The sequence below is a fragment of the Delphinus delphis genome, chromosome 17 (assembly GCF_949987515.2).
Source record: "Delphinus delphis chromosome 17, mDelDel1.2, whole genome shotgun sequence".
Classification (NCBI taxonomy): Eukaryota; Metazoa; Chordata; class Mammalia; order Artiodactyla; family Delphinidae; genus Delphinus; species Delphinus delphis.
The window spans coordinates 65,015,855-65,039,436 of record NC_082699.1 but is presented as its reverse complement, the minus strand read 5'-3'; the positions used below and the strand labels follow the sequence as shown (position 1 = coordinate 65,039,436).

General features: G+C 48.0%; 1 protein-coding gene across 1 annotated transcript; it reads left to right on the top strand.

The window, feature by feature from the left end:
* The first annotated feature begins 468 nt into the window (after nucleotides 1-468).
* KLHL38 (kelch like family member 38) lies at nucleotides 469-9,934 on the top strand. Its single transcript, XM_060035300.1, has 3 exons — nucleotides 469-2,290; nucleotides 7,390-7,495; nucleotides 8,821-9,934. The coding sequence occupies exons 1-3, from the start codon at nucleotides 938-940 to the stop codon at nucleotides 9,108-9,110; spliced, it is 1,749 nt and encodes a 582-aa protein (XP_059891283.1). The 5' UTR covers nucleotides 469-937; the 3' UTR covers nucleotides 9,111-9,934.
* The last annotated feature ends 13,648 nt before the right edge of the window (nucleotides 9,935-23,582 follow it).

Genomic DNA, 23,582 nt, shown 5'->3' with positions numbered 1-23,582 from the left:
CTGGAATGTATACACTGTCTCCCTGCCCAGCAGTTCTTTCACAAAGGTCTAGAAAACTGTGAAAGTGCCTTCGGCATAAACAAATCCAGAATTCTCCCAGGACAAATTATTTGCCAACTGAAGGAAAGGCCTGGGTTTATGGTTTCATTTGGAGCGAGAGGTGGAAACTCTCCGGAGGGACCAGCCGGACCAGGTATCGGTGGATGTCACTGCAGCAAAACAAGGTAAATAGCTCGAATGTTTAATTCTTCTGCAGGTAGATGGGCAGCCAGATGTCATCCAATAAACCCTGTCCAGGGTATTGTTCGGTCTCTGCTTTCTATTTACCTCATTTTAAAAACAAAACGCACAGGACTCTGTGAAGTCATGCTTTAAAAAAGAAAAAAAAAATCTCAAAGGTCCACTTTCATCCCTCATTTCTGTCTTGTTACAGGGGCCACACCCCCAGAATGACATCTGTGGGGAATGACTAACACCCAGAAAGATGTTTAGATGAGTTTACTAAATAACGGACATGCTGAGAAGCTGGAGAAAGGTTCACAGACTTCTGCTGGTCAAATGCACAGACTGTCATCTTGCTTCAGGTTAACATTTCAGACCACGTGACCATTTGCCACCTTCAACTTGCCCAACTTATCCAACCACGTTTTCTTTTTTTTTTTGGTTTTTCTTGTTTTGTTTTGTTTTGTTTTTCTCAGACTGTCCGCAGATGCTATTTGCCTGTTACCTTTGAGAGTAATCGTAACCTAAAAGAGAGGTGTCAGCTGTGAGGCCCACGCCACAGGTGGTCTCCCTTTCTGGTCTTCACTGAGCCATATTCTTGGCAATACCCACAGGCGTCTTGGTGAACGGACATAGGTGCTCTAAGTCTTGGAGCCGCCGCAGCTAAACCCTCCAGCACGTGCTCCCTCTCGGGACTTCTCCCCATCTCTGTAGGATGGACGAGGAATCGCCAGATGGGCTGCTCTTCAAAGACCATGACTTCTCCTCTGACTTGTTGAGGCAGCTCAATGGCTTGAGGCAAAGCAGGATCCTGACTGACGTGAGCATCTGCACGGGGGCCTGGGAGATCCCCTGCCACCGCAGCGTGCTGGCCTCCAGCAGCCCCTACTTCCGGGCCATGTTCTGCAGCAACTTCCGGGAGAGCAGCGAGCCCAAAATCCAGCTGAAAGGCCTCGACTCCGCAACTCTGGAGCGAATCATCCTGTATGTGTACACAGGCGAGGCACACATCACAGTGGAAGGCGTCCTGCCCCTGATGGAGGCCGCCTCCATGCTGCAGTACCCCAGGCTGCTTGAGGCCTGCTCCTCCTTCCTCCAGAGCCAGCTGGCCCCCAGCAACTGCCTGGGCATGATCAGACTCTCTGAAATCTTCAGCTGTGAGACCCTCAGGAAGAAAGCCAGGGAGGTGGCCCTGACGTACTTCCCAGAGGTGGCCGCATCGGCTGATTTGAAGGAGCTCTGGGCCTTGGAACTGATAGACTACCTGGGAGATGACGGGCTCTGTGCGGAGGAGGAGAAGGTGTTCGAGGCCCTCATGGTTTGGATCAAGCATGACCTCCAGACCCGGAAGCAATACATGCAGGAACTGTTCAAGCAGGTCAGGCTGCAGTACGTCCACCCAGCCTTCTTCTACCACTTCATCGCCAACGACGCCCTCCTGCAGTCCTCGCCCCCCTGCCAGACCATCTTGGAGACAGCCAAGAGGCAGATATTTTCTCCGTACAGCACCACCAGTGCCCCGGGCCTCCAACCTCTGTGGCATGTCCCCCCAAGAAACTCTTACCAAGACTTCCTCATCCTCTTGGGTGGAAGGAAGGACAACCAGCAGACCACCAGGGACGTCCTGCTGTACGACGGACAGACCGGCCAATGGCAGAGCCTTGCCAAACTCCCGGCCCGGCTGTATAAGGCCTCGGCCGTCACCTTGCACCACAGCATCTACCTGCTGGGAGGCATGGCGGTGGACGCGGGGAACAGTGTGCCCAGTCCCAAGGTCTACATCTTCTCCCTGAAATTCAATCAGTGGAGGTTGGGGCAGCCCATGCTGGCAGCCCGCTACTCCCACAGAAGCACTGCCCACAAGAACTTCATCTTCTCCATCGGGGGGATTGGAGACGGACAGGGGGTCATGGGCTCCATGGAGAGATATGACAGCATCTGCAACGTCTGGGAGAGGATGGCCAGCATGCCACTGGGGGTCCTCCACCCTGCAGTCGCTGTGAAAGACCAAAGACTCTACCTTTTTGGGGGAGAGGACATCATGCAGAACCCTGTGCGCCTTATCCAGGTAAATGGTCCCTCCCACCATGGCTACACATACACACATGCACACACACACACACATATACACACACACAAATACATGCATATACACACATATACACATATGTACATGTACACTGCATACACAAACACATACATATATACATACATACATGCTTGTCAGTTGCAGGGAAAGGAGAAAGGAGAGAGGGAGAGAAGGAAGGAAGGAAGGAAGTTAGGTTAATTTCAGCCAGATTTTATCCATTTATGAATTCTTTTTGTATAAGATTAATACATACAAAGGTACATCAGATACAGCTAAAGGTTCTACCTAGAACACATCGAATGCCAGATAGTGAAGTCCTATAGGAATATTGCAGATGCTTCTAACCAAAATCAGTAAGGCCTTAAAAGAAGACTCCCAAGCACTGGTCCACAGTCTGTTACCAAATCCCCAGGAACCTGACCTCAGATCTGCTGAATCAAAATCTCTATGTATGGGGTCTTGACATTTACTGTTTACAAACGTTTACAGGAGAGTCTAAGGCACAGCCAGGTTGGGGAACCCCTGCCTTAAATGATAGGTAGATGCTAATTTCACTAACAAGCTCTCTGAGAAGTGTGATTAATAAAGATCAAAATGTCAGAATACTGGGTGTTTTCCACCTTGACACAAGTTCTAATCACTGCAGTTCACCTAGATATGAAAAACTTCAAGCCTCTACGTGATATATAAAGATAATCAAGGAGGCCCCTGAGATCTGCTGTGTTCATTTAGAGGAGTTATATTGGGTGCCAACCACAGAGAAGGCCCTGGGGACATGGACATGAGCAGTAAATCCCACTTACCCTCCAGGAGCTTATGAGACAACTGCAATTCAGATGCCGAATAGAGGGGTGCTCTAAGAGCATAAGGGGTGCCCTAAACCAGTCTCGAGGGAATCAGGGAGGGTGTGAGGGTTCAGGGAACTTTGGAGGGAACTCTGTGAGGTTGGTTTAAGCTGACTTGAGCAGAGAGGCAGAGGAAGAGAGAAGGTAGGTGAGGATGAAGAGTAAAAGAGGAGGAGAGGGCTTCCCTGGTGGTGCAGTGGTTGAGAGTCCACCTGCCGATGCAGGGGACATGGGTTCGTGCCCTGGTCCGGGAAGATCCCACGTGCCGCGGAGCGGCTGGGCCCGTGAGCCATGGCCGCTGAGCCTGCGCGTCTGGAGCCTGTGCTCCACAGAGGGAGAGGCCACAGCAGTGAGAGGCCCACGTACCGCCAAAAAAAAAAAAAAGGAGGTGGACGCACAGGGTGGACAGACGGCTCTGACGTGGACAGAGATGGGCGGGCAGCTTCTCTGAGCAGATGAGCCTGCGTCTGGACCAGGAGTCACACTCATCTGCTGAGGGAGGGGTGGCGGTCCCGGGTAAGGGAACAGCTGGCACGAAGGCCCTGAAGCAGAAAGGGGCACGGCCCTTCGCCTGGAGGTGCCGAAAGCATGACCAGGTGGCAGCAAGTCTGTGCACCAAGGCGGAGCTGGGGATAGTCAGTCCCCCCATAATCTCTCTCAGTCCCCTTCCCAAGCCACGCAAGCAACCCCCTCCACCAGACTGCTGCCCCTGAAACCCCCCTGCAGAAATTCCAGAACATTCCTGGGGGGATGAGTGTGGAGATGAGGCTGACCTGGCAGGGCTTTCCAGGCCTTGTCAAGGAACTGGGGTTCACGCCTAAGAGCAGCAGGGTCGGTGAAGTTGTCAAATTTGCATTTTTAGAATCTCCTTCTGGACGCTTTGTGGAGAAGGCACTGCAAGAGGCCTGAGTGGACAAAGGAAGGAGAGTTGGGAGATTCTTCTAGAGGTCCAGGCAAGGGATGATGGCGGCTCAGACTAAGTCGGTGCCAGTGGAAACAGAGAAAAGTGATCATTTCAATGCAGTCCTTTTCTTGTTTTTCTCTCTCCTTCACTTCTCCAGCCCCTATTGTCGACTCTTCCCTGACCATCTAGGCAGATTCTAAGTCTGTTCCAAATCCCACTCATTGACTTGAGCCAAGGGAGACATGTTCTGATCCCCTCCAAGCTCTGGCCACACAACACAGGTGTAATAAAGAGCTTCTGTGTAAAGCTAGAGCCCCTCCTACATTTTTTTAAAACTATTTTTCAAAATAAAGTCAACAACTATGTTGATGATTTCACATTACAAAATTGTTACCGATCCCTAAGAATAAATACAAAGCTCAAAAAAGCTTTTAAGCTACCTCATCAAGAAATGCTTAGGACGATTAAACAAGAAGCTTAAATAGCCCAAAAGCAAAAACCAAAACACTAACATGTGAGTGATCCTTTTACACCGCAGTCATGAGAAGGGGAAAATGGGGAAAGTATTAATTTGGAAGCTCTTATCTACTTAGCATTAGCTTTGTAATGGAAATTGTACTCTTTCAGATATCGTTCAAGATGAATGCTTGGGGTTACTTGATGGGGTAGGTTAGATTTTCAAGTATAGGTTCAAAGATTTCTTCATCGGATGGTTTATCTGCACGCAAGCATTCTTTTTAAGGACGAAGCTGCCATGGCGTTACTGTGCAAATTGTGTGTGTACGCGTACCTTTCTACCCGGCCTTCTTTCTACCCCTATTGCTGGATGGCGTTAAGCAAATCCTTTACCATAACAAAGTATCACTTCCTCCATGGGTCAAAGACCATCCTTTGTTGTCCTTGCCTCATCCTCTCTGGTGGTATGGTGAGGATTGTGAACAAATGTTTAATCTATTTTTGAAACCATCCCCAAAGCTAATAGAGAACAGAAAGCCAGGAGCCATTTACTCAAGTAAAATGCAACCAGTGTTTGCTTTTCCTCCAAGGATCTCATGTTTCCAAAGAGTGTTTCCTACATATTTGCAGACGAAACCATGAGGCTTGACAGCCATTGTGGTTGCCCCTGTCTCTAGCTGTGGCCTCCTCTATGCTTCACCAACTTTAAGGACTGACAGAGACTTCAAGAGGGCTTCAGTCTTGAAAGCCTCCATCAAGAAAGCCACACCGAAGAAAAAGGAACTGTCCTACACTGTTGGTGGGAATGTAAACTGGTACAGCCGCTATGGAGAACAGTATGGAGGTTCCTTAAAAAATTTAAAATAGAGTTACCAAATGATCCAGCAATCCCACTCCTGGGCATACATCTGGAGAAAACCATAATTCAAAAAGATACATGACCCCAGTGCTCATTGCAGCACTACTTAACACTAGCCAAGACATGGAAGCAACCTAAATGTCCATCAATAGATGAATGAATAAAGAAGATGTGGTATATATATACAATGGAATATTATTCAGCCATAAAAAAGAATAAACTAATGTCATTCACACAACATGGATGGACATAGAGATTATCATACTAAGTTAAGTAAGCCAGACAGAGGAAGACAAATATCATATGACATTGCTCATCTGTGGAATCTAAAAAAAAAAAACCAAAAAAAAAAAAGATACAAATGAACTGACTTACAAAATAAAAACAGACCCACAGATATAGAAAACAAACTTATAGTTATCAAAGGGGAAAGCTGGGGTGGCAGGGGGATAAATTAGGAGATTGGGATTAACATATACACACACATATATAAAATAGGTAACCAACCAGGACCTACCTATCCCTTATAATAATCTATAAGGGAAAACAATCTGAATTCAGTTATATATATATATAACTGAATCACTGTGCTGTTCACCTGAAACTAACACAACATTGTAAATCAACTATACTTCAATTTAAAAAATCTATAAAAGGGACTTCCCTGGTGGTCCAGTGGTTAAGACTCTGCACTTCCACTGCAGGGGACACGGGTTTGATCCCTGGTCAGGGAATTAAGATCCCAAGTGCTGCGGGGCACGGCCAAAAATACAAACCATCACCAAATATCTTTAAACACTACTAATACTGAAATAAAAGCAAATTAAAATAGTAAATTCTTTTTTTTTTTTTTTTTTTTGCATTACGCGGGCCTCTCACTGTTGTAGCCTCTCTCGTTGCGGAGCACAGGCTCCGGACGCACAGGCTCAGCGGCCATGGCTCACAGGCCCAGCCGCTCCGCGGCATGTGAGATCTTCCTGGACCGGGGCACGAACCCGTGTCCCTTGCATCGGCAGGCAGACTCTCAACCACTGTGCCACCAGGGAAGCCCGCTTTTTATAAATTTAAAAAAAAAAAAAAGAAAGAAAAGCCGCATCTCCATGGCCCCAAGCAGAGCCATGAGTGTGGTGGACAAAGGCACAGATTCTGGGTTCAATCAGACCAGCTCTTCTACTACTCTAGCTGTGTGACCTTGAGCATGTCATTTCACCTCTCTCAGCCTCAATGGTCTAATCTGGAAAATAGAGGGAAGTAATGGTATCTACATCATAGGATGGTTGTGAAGGTCAAATTTGGTAAAATGATAAAGTATAAGGCCTTTAATATGGTGGCAAAAATATTTTGTACAGAAAGAATTTCCAGTCAAGAATATTGGAATATTTTGTTCCTTCGTTTCAGCCTATATCTCTTGTGCTAAATTCTGCCAGTAATGAACTAATTGGCATTTGACATTTAAACTTTAAACTGCGGGATCTAACAGGAGCACGTGTTCTGGGAATCATGATTTGCTACTCCATTTCAGACGAAGGCCAAGGACTCCTGCCTCCACCTCTTTGCTCTTTCTTCCTTTTCTCATGCTTACTTTTTTCTAGGATTCTAATGACTTTCAGGCATGACCTGTTGTTCAAAAGCCTTCCTCTTTTAGCCCTAAATTTATTCTTGGCCTTAAGAGGCTCTCGGATACGCTGGAACATTTAGAAATTTAAACATGAGCCAGAAATAAAAATGATTGAAAAATCACTGGTTTTACGCATGTCCAAGTTGCTCCATTTCTCATTGAAAGGAAAGAAATGAGCCAAGCAAGGTAAGCAAACACGTACTACAAACACTTAACTCTTTCTGTTATTTAATTATATTTTGTTTACTGACAGTAAGATAACTACATTTTAAGAACTGGGAAAAAAAGTGAGAAGAAAGAGAAATCACCGCTCTTTCACCCTCTTAATTACTATTTCTATCTTTTAAAAACGTTATCACTTTAAAATGCAGTGCCGTGATTATATTTCTCTGTCAGGTTTATCACATTTCCAGAAACACGTGGTTCAAAATGGAGACGAGAATGATCAAGAATGTATGTGCCCCTGCCGTGGTACTTGGGGAGCGGATTGTCATCGTGGGAGGTGAGTTTTAACAGAAGATCGAGAGGCTGGACACGAACTTGGCATCTCCCATGGGAAAACGGTCACTGATGTTTTTCTATGAGACAGTCTTTCTCTTTCTTATAAATTTATTTATTTATTTATTTTTGGCTGCGTTGGGTCTTCGTTGCTGCGCGTGGGTTTTCTCTAGTTGTGGCGAGCGGGGGCTGCTCTTCGTTGACGTGCACGGGCTTCTCATTGCGGCCGCTTCTCTTGTTGCGGAGCATGGGCTCTAGGCACACGGGCTTCGGTAGTTGTGGCTCGCGGGCTCTGGAGCGCAGGCTCAGTAGTTGTGGCGCACGGGCTTAGTTGCTCTGTGGCATGTGAGATCTTCTTGGACCAGGGATTGAACCCATGTCCACTGCATTAGCAGGTGGATTCTTAACCACTGTGCCACCAGGGATGTCCCAAGACAGTCTTTTTTAAAGCACATAACTGAACCACTTTGCTCTACACCTGAAACTAACACAACATTGTAAATCAACAATTCCCCCATATAAAATTTAAAAAAATAAAAATAAAAGTACACCCATCCAACTAGGGGAGTGTGGATGACTTGACAAAGCTCTTTTATCTTCCAGAAGTTTCTCCCTGTCAAACAAGGAATGAAATAATGAACCTATTTCACAGAGTTGTGATCATAAAATGTGCTCATCTATCTAAAGCACTTAGCACTATCCCAGACCCGGGGCAAATACTCAGAAAAACATTTGCTGTTGTAAATAAGATTAGCTGCTAAGGGATCATTTCTCTGTAATTGTAGTATAATACTATGGTTAAGAGGGCTGGTTTGGGGGTCAGATAGACCTGGGTTCAAATCCTGACTCTGCCACTAACTGGCTGTACACTCTTAGGCAAGTTATTCATCTCTTTGTGCCTCTGTGTGCTGATCTGTAAAATGGGGATCAGAAGAGTACCCACCAGATAGGGCTGTCGTGGGGACCCACTTCTGAGTTCCCAAAGGCTCTTGGATGTTAAAGCTCTTGGATGAGCATATGAGAAAGATGAAAAAGCTAACGAGGCTGAGAAGGCCACTGGAATCTCTGCTCTCAATCTAAGAACAAACGACGTAAGTGTTGCCCTCACTTCGAGTTAAGATGCAGAGACTGAAGTCAGACGGATCTGGGTCCAAATCCCAGCTCTGCCACACACAAGACCTTGGGCAGGTTATGGAAACATTCCACGCTTTAGCTCAGAGTCCAGCCTCAGGGTTAGGCGATGACAGAGATCAGACAGGTCCCTGGACCGCTGACCTCCAGTCCCAAATAAGCATCACTGACCTTGTCGATATGCCATTTGTTTTTCAGGTTACACAAGGAGGATCCTTGCTTATGACCCTCAGTCCAACAAATTTGTCAAATGCGCAGACATGAAAGACCGGAGGATGCACCACGGGGCCACGGTGATGGGGAACAAGCTCTACGTGACGGGTGGGCGGCATCTGACCACGGACTGTAGCATCGAGGACTCGGCCTCCTTCGACTGCTACGACCCTGAGACTGACACCTGGACGTCCCAGGGGCAGCTGCCTCATAAGCTCTTTGACCATGCCTGCCTCACTCTCCGGTGCATCCCTCACCCCTCCACCACCCCCTGAGGCCCACGAGAAACTGAGAAGTCATCTGTCCTAGTCAAGATACTCTTGTTGCAAGAGACAGAACACAGCTCCAAAAAGCTTAACCCTGGAAGGGTGTAGGGAGAGCTCACAGAACTGAAAGTTCCAGAGCCTGGAGGCCTGGGACCAAGCATACTGTTGACAGAACACTGTCTCTCTGTCTCTATCTCTGTCTCTGCCCCTCTATCTTTTCTCTCTCCCTTTCCCTCTCTCCCTCCTTCCTTCTCTACCTCATCTCTGTTAGGCTCTACTCTACAAATAAGCTTCTTCATCCACACAGTGTGAGAACAATGGCAACTGATAAATCCAGACCCACACTCTCTAGCTTGGCATCTTCGGGAAGAACTTCACCATTATCCATATAGTAACTGCCTCCCAAAACGATGCTGATTGGCCCTTTTTGAACTCCATGCCTCCCTCTTGAGCCAATCACTGCTTCCAGGTTGTGCTACTAGAGCTGGCTTGTCCTGGATCATGTCTCTACGGGCAGAGGTGGGGTTAACGGTTGTCATTGACCACCTATTTGAACTGCACATAATGGGATAGAAATGGTTCCCCAAAGCAAGAAATAAATGCTGAGCTGATTAAAAAACACATCTTCCCAGAACATCACAGAAGTTCACAATGAGAGGGCAAAGACACCCAAGAGGGTCTCTGGAAGCACCTGGTCCAGGTGGCAGCAAGAGCAATTGCCGTGACTGTGTTTCTCTGCATTCTAGGACGTAGTGCATCGGAATTCCAGGAGAGTATGTGAAACTCGGTATCCAGCGTTTGCAAAATTATCTGCACCAGCAGAATAAAGTGTGTTTCTGGTGCCAAATGATGTTTTTCTTCTAGCCTCTGTGGAGCTGTAAACCTACAGAATTAAGCAGGATTTTCAATTTGGTAAATGTTATGAGAATTGCTGTTCTGAGGAAAGCCAACAAATTCCTTGAGAGATTACCGCAATTACGGCCCTTCCAATACCAGGGCTGACCTTCCCTATGGCCCTCTTTGCCTCAAAGAGCCTCCCACACTGGCTCAGTCCCAAACTCAGGAATTAGCTGAAGCTGCTAGCACATTACAATCACCTGGGAAGATGTCTGAAAATGGGGCCACGTCCCATTCGGGATGGACAGACAGGGATTCTCACAGGTGGGACCAGAGCTCTGTATTTTTGAAAAGCAGCCCAGATCACTGTAATGTACGTGCAGTGAGGTCGAGAACCACCGCCCGCTTAGCTGCAGGTACAGAAGACCTTCACCTGCTGGTCCCATCCCCATCCTGGCCTGCCCCCCCCACCAGCCCAGCAAGGGAGGCAAAGTCCTCTCCCCACCCGGGATGAGTCTTGCCGCCCTGAGCCTGGCACCACGGTGCCCCCGAGCTGACGCCTTCCTCCCCGTCCAGCTCTCCACGTCCATGTTCTGGACTTTTCCTTTCCTCCTAGTCTGTATTTCTTGCGCTCTTTCTCCTGCTGGGGTCTGAAGCTCTGCCCTGCTCCCCAGACCACTTGGTTGTGGTCCAGACACCCTCCCCAGATGGTCATCCTGGACGCTGTCACCTGAGCTGTTGGCTGGCCTTATTTCAGCCTCTTCTCTTTTTTTTTCAATTTTTGTTTTTTCAATTTTTTTTTTTTTCTGCAGTACGCGGGCCTCTCACTGTTGGGGCCCCTCCCGTTGCGGAGCACAGGCTCTGGACGCGCAGGCTCAGCGGCCATGGCTCACGGGCCCAGCCGCTCCGCGGCATGTGGGATCTTCCCGGACTGGGGCACGAACCCGCGTCCCCTGCATCGGCAGGCGGACTCCCAACCACTGCGCCACCAGGGAAGCCCAGCCTCTTCTCTTTGAACCTGTTTGTTCAGGCTCTCGATCCCACCTCTCCCTCAAACTGTACTTGTGAAAGTGACCAGTGACTCCGACAGTGCCTACACGGCAGCCCATTTTCACTTCTTGGCGGACTTGACCAGTCAGCAGCATACGACCCACGGACGCTCCCTCCAACTTGAAATACCCTCCTCTCGGCCTCTGGGACACCCACTTGCTCTTGCTTCTCTTCCTCCTCCCTGCACTTCATTCTCTCTCCTTGTTTCCTTGGCAAATACGTGGTGGCTGACTCACCCCAGTGCTCCGCCCTGAGACCGTTTTCGTATCTACTCTCACTCCCGGGGTGCGTGAGCTCTCCCAGCGCGCGGCTCTCCATACTGTCCCAACGCTGCTGACCTTCCAGCTTTCTCTAAGCCTGGACTCCACTGCTCGCCCTACGTCTCCACGTCAGTGTTAAGCAGACACCTCGAACTAAACATGTTCAAGTTCACTCTTTCCTCTCCAAGACAACTCCTCCCACAGGCTTCTCCACCCTGGGACAGAACAAGACCTTCTCCCAGCTTCTCAGGCCCAAAGCCTCGGACACTACTCTTGGCTCTTTCTCTCACACTTCAGCCCATTTGTTCCAAGAACATGCAGAGGCCGACCGCGTCTCACCACCCGTAGCTCTGTCTCTGGTCCCAGCTGCCATCTTGACTCAGCTGGACTTACCACCATCATTTCTTCACTGGTCTATCCGCTTCCACCTTTGCCCCTGAACCTCTTCTCAACGTGGCAGCCTGTGTGATCTTTCACACATATAAAAAGTAAGTCAGCATAGGTCATTCCCCTGTTCCCTCCAAAGGCTTCCCAGCTGTCTCAGACCACCTGCAGGGAACTCGCTCACCCACCGGCCCTGCCACCTCTCCGCTCTCGGCTGCTGGCCTCATCTCCCACCGTGTACCCGCCTCCCTCAGCACTAGCCTGCAGCTCACAATTCCCAGCAAGTCTCCACTTTCTGTTTCCACCCTTGCTGTGCCCTCCACCTGAAAACGCTGGCCCCAGTTCACAACCACGTGGCTCACTCCCTCAAGTCCTGCTGATGGCCCTCATCTGATCCATCAACAGGTCCTGTCCGCGACACCCCTGAAATAGACCACGAACACCTCCAGTGCCTCTGTCTTCATTGCTGCTTCTCTGAGTGCAGCCATCCTCGCCTCCTACCAGCCTCCTAATAGACTCGCCGCTTCCACTCCTGTCCCTCTGATCCTTCCTTAAATAACAGGTATTCTTTTTAAAACACGGACCTGATCGTGTTACTTTCCTGCTTAAAATAATGTTGAGTCTTCCAGAGACTTTTGCCCGAAGCCCCCAATCCTCTGTCTAGCCTCTAGGGCCTTCCATGACCCAGCACCTGCCTATCTCTCTGCCCTTACCTGTTGCTACTCCTCTTCCCCACTCTCCCACACCCGCAGTCATCTCTGCTTCAGTCATCCTTTATTAGTTCCCCTCCTCTCTCTTGCCACAGGGCCTTTGCACTTGCTCTTGCCCCTGCCTGATACACACCTCTCTCACCTCTTCACCTAACGTAATTTCAATTTATACCTGACACTCCAGATTTTAAAAGTCACTGCATCGAGTAGGCCCTCCATGCCCCCTGCCACCCCAGCCTGGGTCAGCTCTCCTATATGTCCCCTTTGAGACCCTCACCCTATTTGTGATGACTTGATCATCGTTTTCCCCTCTAGAGTCTTACATCTGTCCTGTTTTCCTCTGCATTCCCAGAGTCGGAGCTGGGCTCAGCGTCAGACACATGGATCGCAGATCCTCAATAAACATATGATGAGTGGATGAAAGAATTAGTAAATGAACGTGGAAGCTGAATCAACGCTGTCTCTGGGACCTCCATCTCAAACTCAGGGGTAGGTCTGTGTAGGCACTAGTTTACGCCCCCTCAGGCCCTCTGCTAAGGAGGGCAGTCCGTCCTTCCCTCTTTCCCTCCCTTTTCCCCTCTTGAACTGAGTCTGGCGAGTCTGGTTGGCACGGCCTACCTCGGTCAAGCCTGCAGGGTAAAGGGCTTTGTCCAGAGGGCACTATTTGCCTGGGAGCCTTGCCATCTATAAACCCCTCCTGTGGCCTCCAATAGTCCTTCTGTCACAGAGACTTGCTAATGCCTTGACTTTCTTTTCCCTTCGTCTCAGTAAGCTGCCAGAGTTTGTGGCTACTCAGAACCTGTCCAAGTCTCCCTGGGGCGCAGAAGAACTATGTAAATTGTCTGCTGGGATTTAGAAAGAAAGATGGCACCAGAGCCAAACACGTTCGGACACACACGGCAGGCCAGCTCGTGCATCGAATCAGATGCATCTGTGACAGGTGCATTCACACACCTGGGCATCCTGAGGGCCAAAGCCCATATCTGAACTGGGTTGCACGACGACCCTCAGGACACGAGGGATACTTTCCAATCTGCTGAGGATAATCTCAGTCCAACGAAAGAGAGAGAAGCGTTTGGCACAAAGTTTCCTCGGTCTCGCTGGCTGAGGGGAGGGTCACAGTCCAGAGCTGAGGCCAAAATATATTTAGCCAGCAGCAGTTAAATTGAAACATTTTAAGTAGAAAAATGTCAACGAGCCTGACTGATCATCTCAACAGGCAACAAGGGAAGGGGGGAAAATGAAGCAGAGCTGAGCGCTAAGCAAGAAAACATTAACAAAAATATCAAACACCCTGTCCCAACACAACCCAGTGAGCAGGAGGGGGGCCAGCAGAGAAAACAGCATCAGAGGAAAGCAACTGCAGCAGGGGAGTGGTAAGTGGAGCGCTGGAGGGGCTGCTAGCTTCAGCACTGAAACATGCCCCTCCCAGCCCCAACTCCCAGCAGGTATCTTGGAAGAAGGTCTGCTGTGCTGAGGCCACAGTGCACCCAGCCATGCACTGACCAGGACATGGTCAGCAGACGCTGCACTGGCTGTCCCCTGACAGAGCTACATGGCCCCAGCGGGAGAGAGTTGCTGGCATCCTGGCCCCATGCAAACCCTCCCTGACTCTCGCCCCAGGAGCAGTGGTGGCTTTGAAGGTGAACGCCGACCTGGAGCCTCCAGGCTCCCCTCCAGGAGGTCTCCTTAAGATCCTGCTTCATCCTCTTCTGCATCCATTGTGTCTGGTAAACAAGAGCAAGTCCCAAGTATCCACATCTTAAAACCAAAGTCCCGAGGTAGACTGAATTTACCTTTGCCACCTACAACAAAAATCTGTAATGTCCCAGAGGCAAGGGCTGTACCTAGCTTTATTCAAACCCCTTCTCAGGATGTCTGACACCACCCTCCCCACCCAGCTCCAACATGCCCCATGCCTTTGCACATGCTACTTCTCCTGCTATGATGCCTCCCCCAGCGCCACCTACTGAACTCGTACTTGGCCTCCATCTCCTCCATGGAGCCCTTTCCAACCTTTCTACCCTCCTCCCTTCCCCCGCTTTATTCCAGCTCCTTTCACGTTGCAGCACCATAGAGACCTGGCAAATGGAACTGAAAGGGGAGCTCTTCATGGAGGCAAAGACAGACTCTCAGTGCCCTAGAAACCCCGGGCCAAATTCAATCAGCACTTGGCACACAGACAATGCTGACATAGTTGTGGAATGAATGAGCGCCTGCACAAACGAACGGGTCCTAAACACCACTGGGGTGTCCATGCTGCTCTGGGTGAGAACAAGGGCTTAATTATCAAACGCATTGAGCTTTAAGTCAGGGAGGACCCCCGATGGTGTCTAAGCTTTAAACATTATTATTGCAGAATGAAAAACATAGACTAGAGTAGTATGTAATATGGTGGGGAAGAAAATGACACTGATTTTTACCCCAAGAACACTATTCAAAAGGACACAGCTGATGGCCTTCAGATGATCCAGGTCCCCAGAACTCTCTGCATGCCTTCTGTCCTCTTGGATCATTTTTCAGAGAATCCCCCCTCTCCAGTCATCTGGACTTGGAAAGCATTAAATCCTTTCCCAGCTTCAGGGACCCCCGATGACCTTCCCTTGCCAACAATTGTTTATTAGTGGAAGCAGCATGTTGTGCTGCAGAGAACACAAATGTGGGAGCAAATGAGACCTGGGCTTGGATTCGGGTTCTGCCCCTCACTGGCAGTGCAACTTTTGACAGGTTACTTCGACTCTCTGAGCTTCAGTTTCCACATCTGGAAAATGGGTGCATTTTTACCTACCTGAGGGATTACTTGGAGAATGACAAGAAAGATGAAGACCGTTAACAGTACAGTGTCTGACATTGAGTGGGCAGTGAACACGGCCAAGTTCCTTTCTCTTCTTCCCTATTTGGTCCTGCTCCTGTCCTCATTACTGGCTAGTCTGCACGACCCCGATGAAAAACTTCCCTAAGAGCCCACTTTGACCAAGGAAGAGCAAATGACTCAGACAACCCTGAACAGCCTCTCCCCTCTGGCTGCCATGGCTTCTCACACCTGAGGATCTGATTCCTGCATCTTGCTAACTGGTCCTCCTCTGAGAGCACTCTTGTCTTCTTCATTCATTCACTCATAGACTGTTATGCATGCAACAAATACTGACCAGAGACCCCTACATGCCAAGCACAGTGGTAAATATGGGGGTCATGGAGTGAACAAGGGGGTGAATGAGGCTCCTGCTGTCACCAACCTCACAGACCGATGGAGTTTTCCCAACCAGATGTGTTCAAACAGGGAAAGGATGGGAGAATGAGGGCAAGACTCCGACACTTCCTTTAGGACTCAGCTCAGACACTGTGTTGGTTCCCAAGCCTGCCATAACAAACTACCACAAACCTGGTGGCTTCAAACAACAGAAATTTGTTCTCCCACAGTTCTGGAGGCTAGAAATTCAAAATCAAGGTATCGGCAGGGCTGGGCTCCCTCTGAAGGCTCTAAGGAAGTATCTTTCCTCATCTCTTACAGATTCGGCTGGCTCCTGGAAAACGCTGCCATTCCTTGGCTGGTGGCTGCACCACTCCAATCTCTGCCTCTGTCATCACAGGACCTTCTTTGTGTGTCCTTCTCTGTCTCTTATTGGACTTTGGGCCCACCCTAATCTAGGGTGATCTCATCTGGATCCTTACCTTATCACATCTGCAAAGACCCTGTTTCCAAATAAGGTCCCATTCTGAGGTTCTGAGTTGACATGAACTTGGGGAGGAGGCACTATCCATCCCACTATAGACATCTCCCCCAAGAAGGCATCCTGATGAGCCCTCATCGCCCTCTGTCCCAGGCTGGGCCACCATGACACCGACACCTCCTCGTCTCCCCATTTCATCAGGGGCATCTCGTGGCAGGGACCATGTCTGAGAAGATACTCAGTGAATGTGTACTGAGCTGAACTGAACCGTATCACAGGGACTAGCAACTCTTTAATGGATTCCAAGGTCAACGTATATGAGAAACAGCTTCCGAGTAGCTTCCCCAAAGTCCAAGGTGAGCGACGTCTGCCAAATGCCAATCAAGAAGGAGTTAAGGGTCCATAAGGAGAAGTCCAGGGGCAGGCATGAGAAATGATCTAAGAGAACTAATCTGTTAGCATAATGTTACCACAATGTCTCATTCTCAGTCTTGCCAACATAAGCCTTTGGGGTGACGTCGTGAGAGGCTGCACCTTAAAGCAGAAGCCAATGCTGTGGGTGCTGGAGGGAGGGGGTCTGGTTTCTGAAATGTCAGCTCTCATGCAGTCTTATAGGAATTCTAGGCTCCCATTCAAACACCACGTCATTCTCTTCATGTGGGGAACTGGGGTTTTGTTTTCCCTAAAGATAGGCACAAGTCTCTTTTCCTCTTCATTTCACTTGTTTAATTAAGATTCCAGGCCCTGCGGTCCAGAAATCTCCAGTAACACTCCCAGAAGAAGCTGATGGTCCAGAAAATGGTGCTTTGAGGACAGAGATTCAAGGATTCCAGGGGTCTGAGAGACACAAGCACAGAGGTAGGTCCTATTCGAAATCAAGAGGCTATCTCTGCAGTTTCCCCAAAGGACCCACTGGCTCTACTCACATTCAGAGACAAGAGGCCACGTCAGGGCAACTGCAAAATCAAAACCCTCTGAAAGGGGCTGGAAGGGAGGCAATGTGGAGACATCTATACTCAAGATAAGACCGAGGAGAAAATGGCAGAATTCATTAGCAGAGCCTCTGAGACACTTCTCTTTTGTGGAGTATTGGAGAAGAAAACAGAATTAATCCCCACTTTGGCTATAGGTTTATTGGACTTATCTGAAGGGCAAAACTGAGAATGCTAATGGATTTGAAAGAGCCCAGATAATTCTCCACTTGAGACTGAGACTACCGGGGTCTGTGCCCATGGGTGCAACGATTAGCCCTCAGAAAATGTTTGCTGAGTGAAGGAATCCATGAGTGATGATGACTAATGTTTATTGCCCAACTGCTAAGCACCGTACCCACAATACCTGGCTCAGGTATCACAAGAATCTTCCGGCATCTCCTCAGCACCCTTCCTGAAACCCTGTATCCAAAACAGCCTCCAGCCCACCCGCTGCATTATTCTTGCTCACCCCTTGTATCTTCCCTTCATACGTTTTATCATAATTATTTATTGTTTTATTTGCTTTCCTGAGCTTACTTAGTTGATGCCCTCACCCAAATGGAGGTTCCATGAGGACGGAGAACAGGGCTGCCTTGGTCACATCTGTTTCCCTGGTTCCGACACAGAGCAATCAAAACAGGTTTGCTGAATGAATGAATGAATGGACGAATGGCAGTTGGGCATTAGGATGCAGCGCAAAGGAGAGAGAAGGTAAATTTTTAGAATAGCATGGTGGGGGGGGCCCAGTATGAGGAAGGAGTGAACTGGCCCTGGGGAAGGCATGTTCCCTGTCCAGGTGAGGGCTACAGGAAGGTCACTCTGCAGGCAGCCAGGGGAAGGATGGAGAAATCCAGAGAGTTTATTGATTTATTTTATATATTTATTTTTGGCTGTGTTGGGTCTTTGTTGCTGCACGTGGGCTTTCTCTAGTTGCGGCGAGCGGGGACTACTCTTCCTTGCGGTGCGCGGGCTTCTCACTGTGGTGGCTTCTCTTGTTGCGGAGCACGGGCTCTAGGCATGTGGGCTTCAGTAGCTGTGGCACGCGGGCTTAGTAGCTGTGGCTTGTGGGCTCTAGAGCGCAGGCTCGGTAGTTGTGGCGCATGGGCTTAGTTGCTCCGTGGCATGTGGCATCTTCCCGGACCAGGGCTCAAACCCGTGTCCCCTGAACTGGCAGGCAGATTCTCAACCACTGCGCCATCAGGGAAGTTCCCAGAGAGTTTAGATGGGCTGCTATTGCCAGTCCCTGGGAAGGATGATGAGTTCTGGCCACTAACATGACAGTGAGGAATAAAGGGAGGGGAGGACATGTGAAACAAGATGGCAGAATCCACGGGGAACTGGACACTAACTGGATGCAGAAAGGGGAAGAGGTGGGAAGCAAGGAAGAGAGAGCGCACAGTTGCCAGCCTGGCTGACCCACAGGATGCCTGTGCCATCAGCAGAGAAGTGCAGGACAAAAGCAAGGGGAAGTATGCCATGGGGCTGCCAGCCAGGAGGTGAAAGCCCCAAGACAGGTCAGAGGCATCCCATGTCCAGAGCAGTGTCCTGTGCCCAGGGGTTTGCACAAGCTCCATGGATCTGTAATCTTGCCTATAGTATGTCTCCCCCACTAGATCTTAGGGGCCTACCTTTCAGAACCCCTTTTGAAACTACCCAGTCACCACTGAAAACACCCCTGACAATGGCTTGTGTGGTGACCTTTTGCATCTGCAGAGGAGCCTATAAGGCAGTTTCTGAGTGGACAAGAGCACAGATGGGGCCAACGTGCCTGGCTGTGTGGCCCTGAGAAAATTAACCAACCTCTCTGTTTCTCAGTTTCCTCATCTCTAAATTGGGTATTATGATAATACACCTGCCTCCTCGTAGAGTTTTTGAGAGAATTAACTGAATTAATATACATAAGTGCTGTCTGTAGGTTAGCCATTATTACCGTTTCTGTCCTTAAATATAATGCACTGCAAAGAACTATCTGTAACTATGTGGCCTTGGGGAGGTCTCAACCTCTCTGAGCATCAGTATCCCCTTTGGCAAAATGGAGATGATGATGCTATCACTCTGTAGTGGGTTGAATCATGGCCCCAAAAGATAAAACCTTATCTGGAAAAAGGGTCTTTGCAAATGTAGTTACATAAAGCATCTCAGGATGAGATAATCCTGGATTAACTGGGTGAATCGTAAATCCAGTGGCCAAGTGTCCTTATACGAGAAAGGCTGAGGGAGATCTGAGACACAGAGGAGAAGGCTGCGTGAAGACGAAGGCAAGAGACTGCAGCTACGCAGCCCACGAGCCAAGGATGCCTGAAGCCATCAGAAACTGGAGGAGACAAAGAAGCGTCCTCGCCAGAGCCTCCGGAGGGAGGGCAGCCCTGGCGACAACCTGATTTTGCACTTCTGGCCTCCAGAACTTGAGAGAATACAATTCTGTTGTTTTAGGCCATCAAGTTGTTTCAGCAGCCAGAGGAAACTAATACATTCCCTCACAGGATTGCTGCAAGAATTAAAAGAGGTAACATCCATAACGTAGCTGGCAATCAACAATTCACAACAATTATTGTTATAATTTACCTCCTTTCTCTGGACCTTCATCTCCCCACCTGTAAAATCAGAATTTAGATGGGATAAAAATGTCCAAGTTTTTGCTACCTCGTGCCGGCTCCTTCACCCCTCAACTCCCTCACAAGGGAGGTTGGGACCATGTTAATTTCTCATCTCCCTTCTTCTCCCTTCTGTCTCTCATTCCAGGGGTCCATGACAGACAATGTCCCCAAATGACGGGTCTTTACATCTCTGTGTCCATCACGGAGGATGGTGGGCACTTATCCTCATCTTCAAACTGGACGTGATGATGAGACCACAGAATCCTGAGCAGTCACCCTCCAAATCTTCCAACATGAAAGAAGATCCTGGGCACGTCACTCAACCCCACTAGGACATGACTGCCCAGAGTATATTTTAGGAATTATAATATTCTCCCCCTTCTCAGGGCTTGATGAGAAGGAAGCACTTCAAACGACCACATCAATGGCTAAAGCAAAAACAGCAACCACGAATGGTGGAAGTGCTAACAGACATAAAAGTAAAATGTGCAATGACAGTAAGAATGTCAGTGACGTTTAAAATTTACAATAACCTTCTAAATGACAACGATAGCAGAAAGGATGGGAGGAAGGAGATGGCGATGCTTCATGGGTGTACTGGACGGGGACTTCTCACCAGACTATGCAAAGAGGCCCTTTAACTACTCTCCCCGGCTCCATTCTCTCCTCTTCTCACTCTTGCCCTGCCACTCAAAGTCAGGACTGGAGGGACACTCCTAGCAGAAGGGCGGGAGCAATAGATCCATTTATCTTTCTAAAAAATAAATCTGGCCAGATCCCTCCCTTTCTTAAGTCCCTTCGAGGAATTCAAACTCCACTTCCATACCCATGAAGTCCTTTGTATGTGTAAGAATAAACAGCCTTGGGGCTTCCCTGGTGGCGCAGTAGTTAGGAATCCTCCTGCCAATGCAGGGCACACGGGTTCGAGCCCTGGTCCAGGAAGATCCCACATGCCGTGGAGCAACTAAGCCCGTGCGCCACAACTACTGAGCCTGCGCTCTAGAGCCGTGAGCCACAACTACTGAAGCCCACGCGCCTAGAGCCCGTGCTCCGCAACAAGAGAAGCCACCGCAATGAGAAGCACGCGTGCCACAACGAAGAGTGGCCCCAGCTCATCGCAACTAGAGAAAGCCCACATGCAGCAACAAAGACCCAACACAGCCAAAAATAAATAAAATAAAATAAATTAATTAAAGAAAAGAAAAAGAATAAACAGCCTCCGCTTGATTAGGTAACATGTAACATGGTAGCGGAGGTCCCACCCAAAAGGTACTCAGTGAATGCTAATTTCCTTGCTGCCTCCACACTCCCTGCTCTCTTCAACTGGCCAGAAAGAGAACTCTCTTATTTCCTATTAACAAACAATGCTTAACTATTAGCTGTAGCTGCAGATACATAGAAACAGAGACTAAATAGATCTCAGATTCTTGGCCACTGGCTCCCCATCCTATAGGGACACAGTGACCTGCTCTTTCATGCCAAAGGCACAGGACATGCTTCCTACAAGGGCTCAGTCCCAGTGAATGTGGTCAAAGCCTTAGATTCTCAAGAAGTTTTCAAGGAAATATTTTTGCCCTCAAAATTGCCTCCTTCTTTTTATCTAGAATGATGATTTATTTTGTTATTCAGTGAGTGAAAATTCATGAAACTTTGTGGTTAGAGCAAAAACGTCACACATGATTCCATATGTCCATGCAGTGGGGCTGAGAAAATCTGACAGTGAAAACCACCGTTTCTTCCCCTAGAGTTTAAAGGCCTCCAGCCTCTTTTTTTTTTCTTATAATACTTTATTCCCTTAAAAACATTGCTTAAAAAAATCATAACTAGATACAAGGTTCTATAAATAAAGACAATGGTCAAAGCACTGTATTTTCTTAGATTAGTTTCAAGATTCAAATTCTCAAATGCAAATGTAACATTTCCAAGTCATGGACCCAGAAGTAGACCTGACAGACCAGCTGGTCCAATCCAGAGAGGCAACATGGAGAAATGGAAACAACGGTGGGTCCCATGAGAAGCATCCAAGGACCTGGATTTGAGGTTCAGTCCTCCCTGCACTAGGCACAGGACCTTGGGCAGGTCAGTAAACAACCAAGTCCTGGCCTGTAAAACAGATGCATCTCATCTGCCCAGCATGCTTGAGAAAATTGTGATAGTAAATGGAAAAGCTGAAAGTGCTCTATAGTGACCAGGGATAAATATTCTCCTATACTCTTCACTCTACCTCTCTGGACTCAAGGCCCATTTGGCCTGAGGAAACAAGAGTAAAGGGATAATTAGAGAAAGCCATGGAACACACATGCGTAACCAGCATCTGGATCAAGAAACAGGATATTATAGCACCCTAGAAGGCCCCTTCACACCTTGTTCCAGTCATTAGACTTTCCAGGGGGAACCACTATCCTGACTTCCAAACCTCATATTAGTTGTACCTACTTATGAATTTCATGTAAATGGAACTAGATAGGTTGAACTCGTCTACATGACTTCTGCTCAACATTAAGTTTGTGAAATTCATTCACATTGTTATGTGTAATTATAACTTGTTCATACTTGTTGCCTATAGTATGTAACTACATGACAATATCACAATTCACGTATCTGTTTTACTCTTGATGAGCATTTGTGTAGCTTCCCATTTGGGGCTGTTATGAACATTCATGTGCATATCTTTTGGTGAACATTTGTGTGCTTATCTGTTGAGTGTATATCTACTAGTGAAATCGCTGGGTCACGGGGTGTGCATAAGTTCAGCTTTATAAAAAACTGATACAGCCAATCAGTTTCCCAAACTTGTTGTACCAACCTCTACTCCCACCAGCAGTGTATGAGAGTTCCAGTTGCTCCACATCTCAACAACACTTGATACTGTCTGTCTTTTTCATTTTAGCCATTCTGGTGGGTTGGAAGTGGCGTCACACTGCAGAATGATATTTTTAAAGTGTAAACCAGATTATGTTTCTCTGCCAATGGTTTCTTTCTGCAAGCAGAATAAAACCCAACTCTTCAACCTGACCTATAAGGCCTTGGTTACCTCTGACCTTCTCTCTGACCACTCACTCTACTCACTATTCCTCCACTCCACCACCTTTCCAATCTTCAGATATGCCAAGGTCATTCCCAACTCAGGTTCCTTATATTTGCTGTTTCATCTGTCTAGGAAGTTTTCCTCCAGATCATCCCATGAATAACTACTGCTGGCTCACTCATACATTCAAAAAATATTACTGAGTGATTATCAGGTTCCTTCTCAAATGTCACCTCCCTCCAAGGATCTTTCCCTGATTACCATCAAATGTAGTCAAGATTACTCCATTACCACTACCACCACCACACGTTCACTCTCTAGCCCCTTATCTTGCTTTATTTTCCTGTTTAGTAATTATCACTACCTCCCATTTCCTCTTTTAAGATTTCTGCCTTATCACACTAGGATATAAACTAAGAGCAGAGACAGTCAGTGTATCTTCAACTAGAACAGTGCACACAGTAAGTATACAATAAATATTTATGGGATGAACAGAGAATGAAAGGGAAGGAATTCACATAGCCTTCTCAAAGTTAACCATAGAATATTAAAGCTAATGGAGCTCCTTCTATGTTTTTCTATCTTACTCCCCGCCCCCATCCCACTTGACTGATAAAAATGAAGCTCAGAAAGATAAAGTGAATTGGTCAAGCCAGCAGCAGAAATGGAGTTTGAATCCAAGCTCATGATTTCTAGTTCTAGTATACTATTCTGCCTACAAGAACAGGGGACAAAGTCTAATCCCATTTGAATGAGTCTCTAATTACTGAATATTGGACTTTAGGAACTGATTCAACCTGGAGAAGTCCCCTCTCATACCATGAAGGTAGACAACACATCAAGAGAATATGACACAGGAATCACTTCTGGTTTCCCCCCAAATCATCTCTGACCTTGGTTCAGAGGAAGAGGATGACACTGAGAGGGTAAATATGGACGAGGGTGGCTCTGAGTCTACCTCCCATTCTCT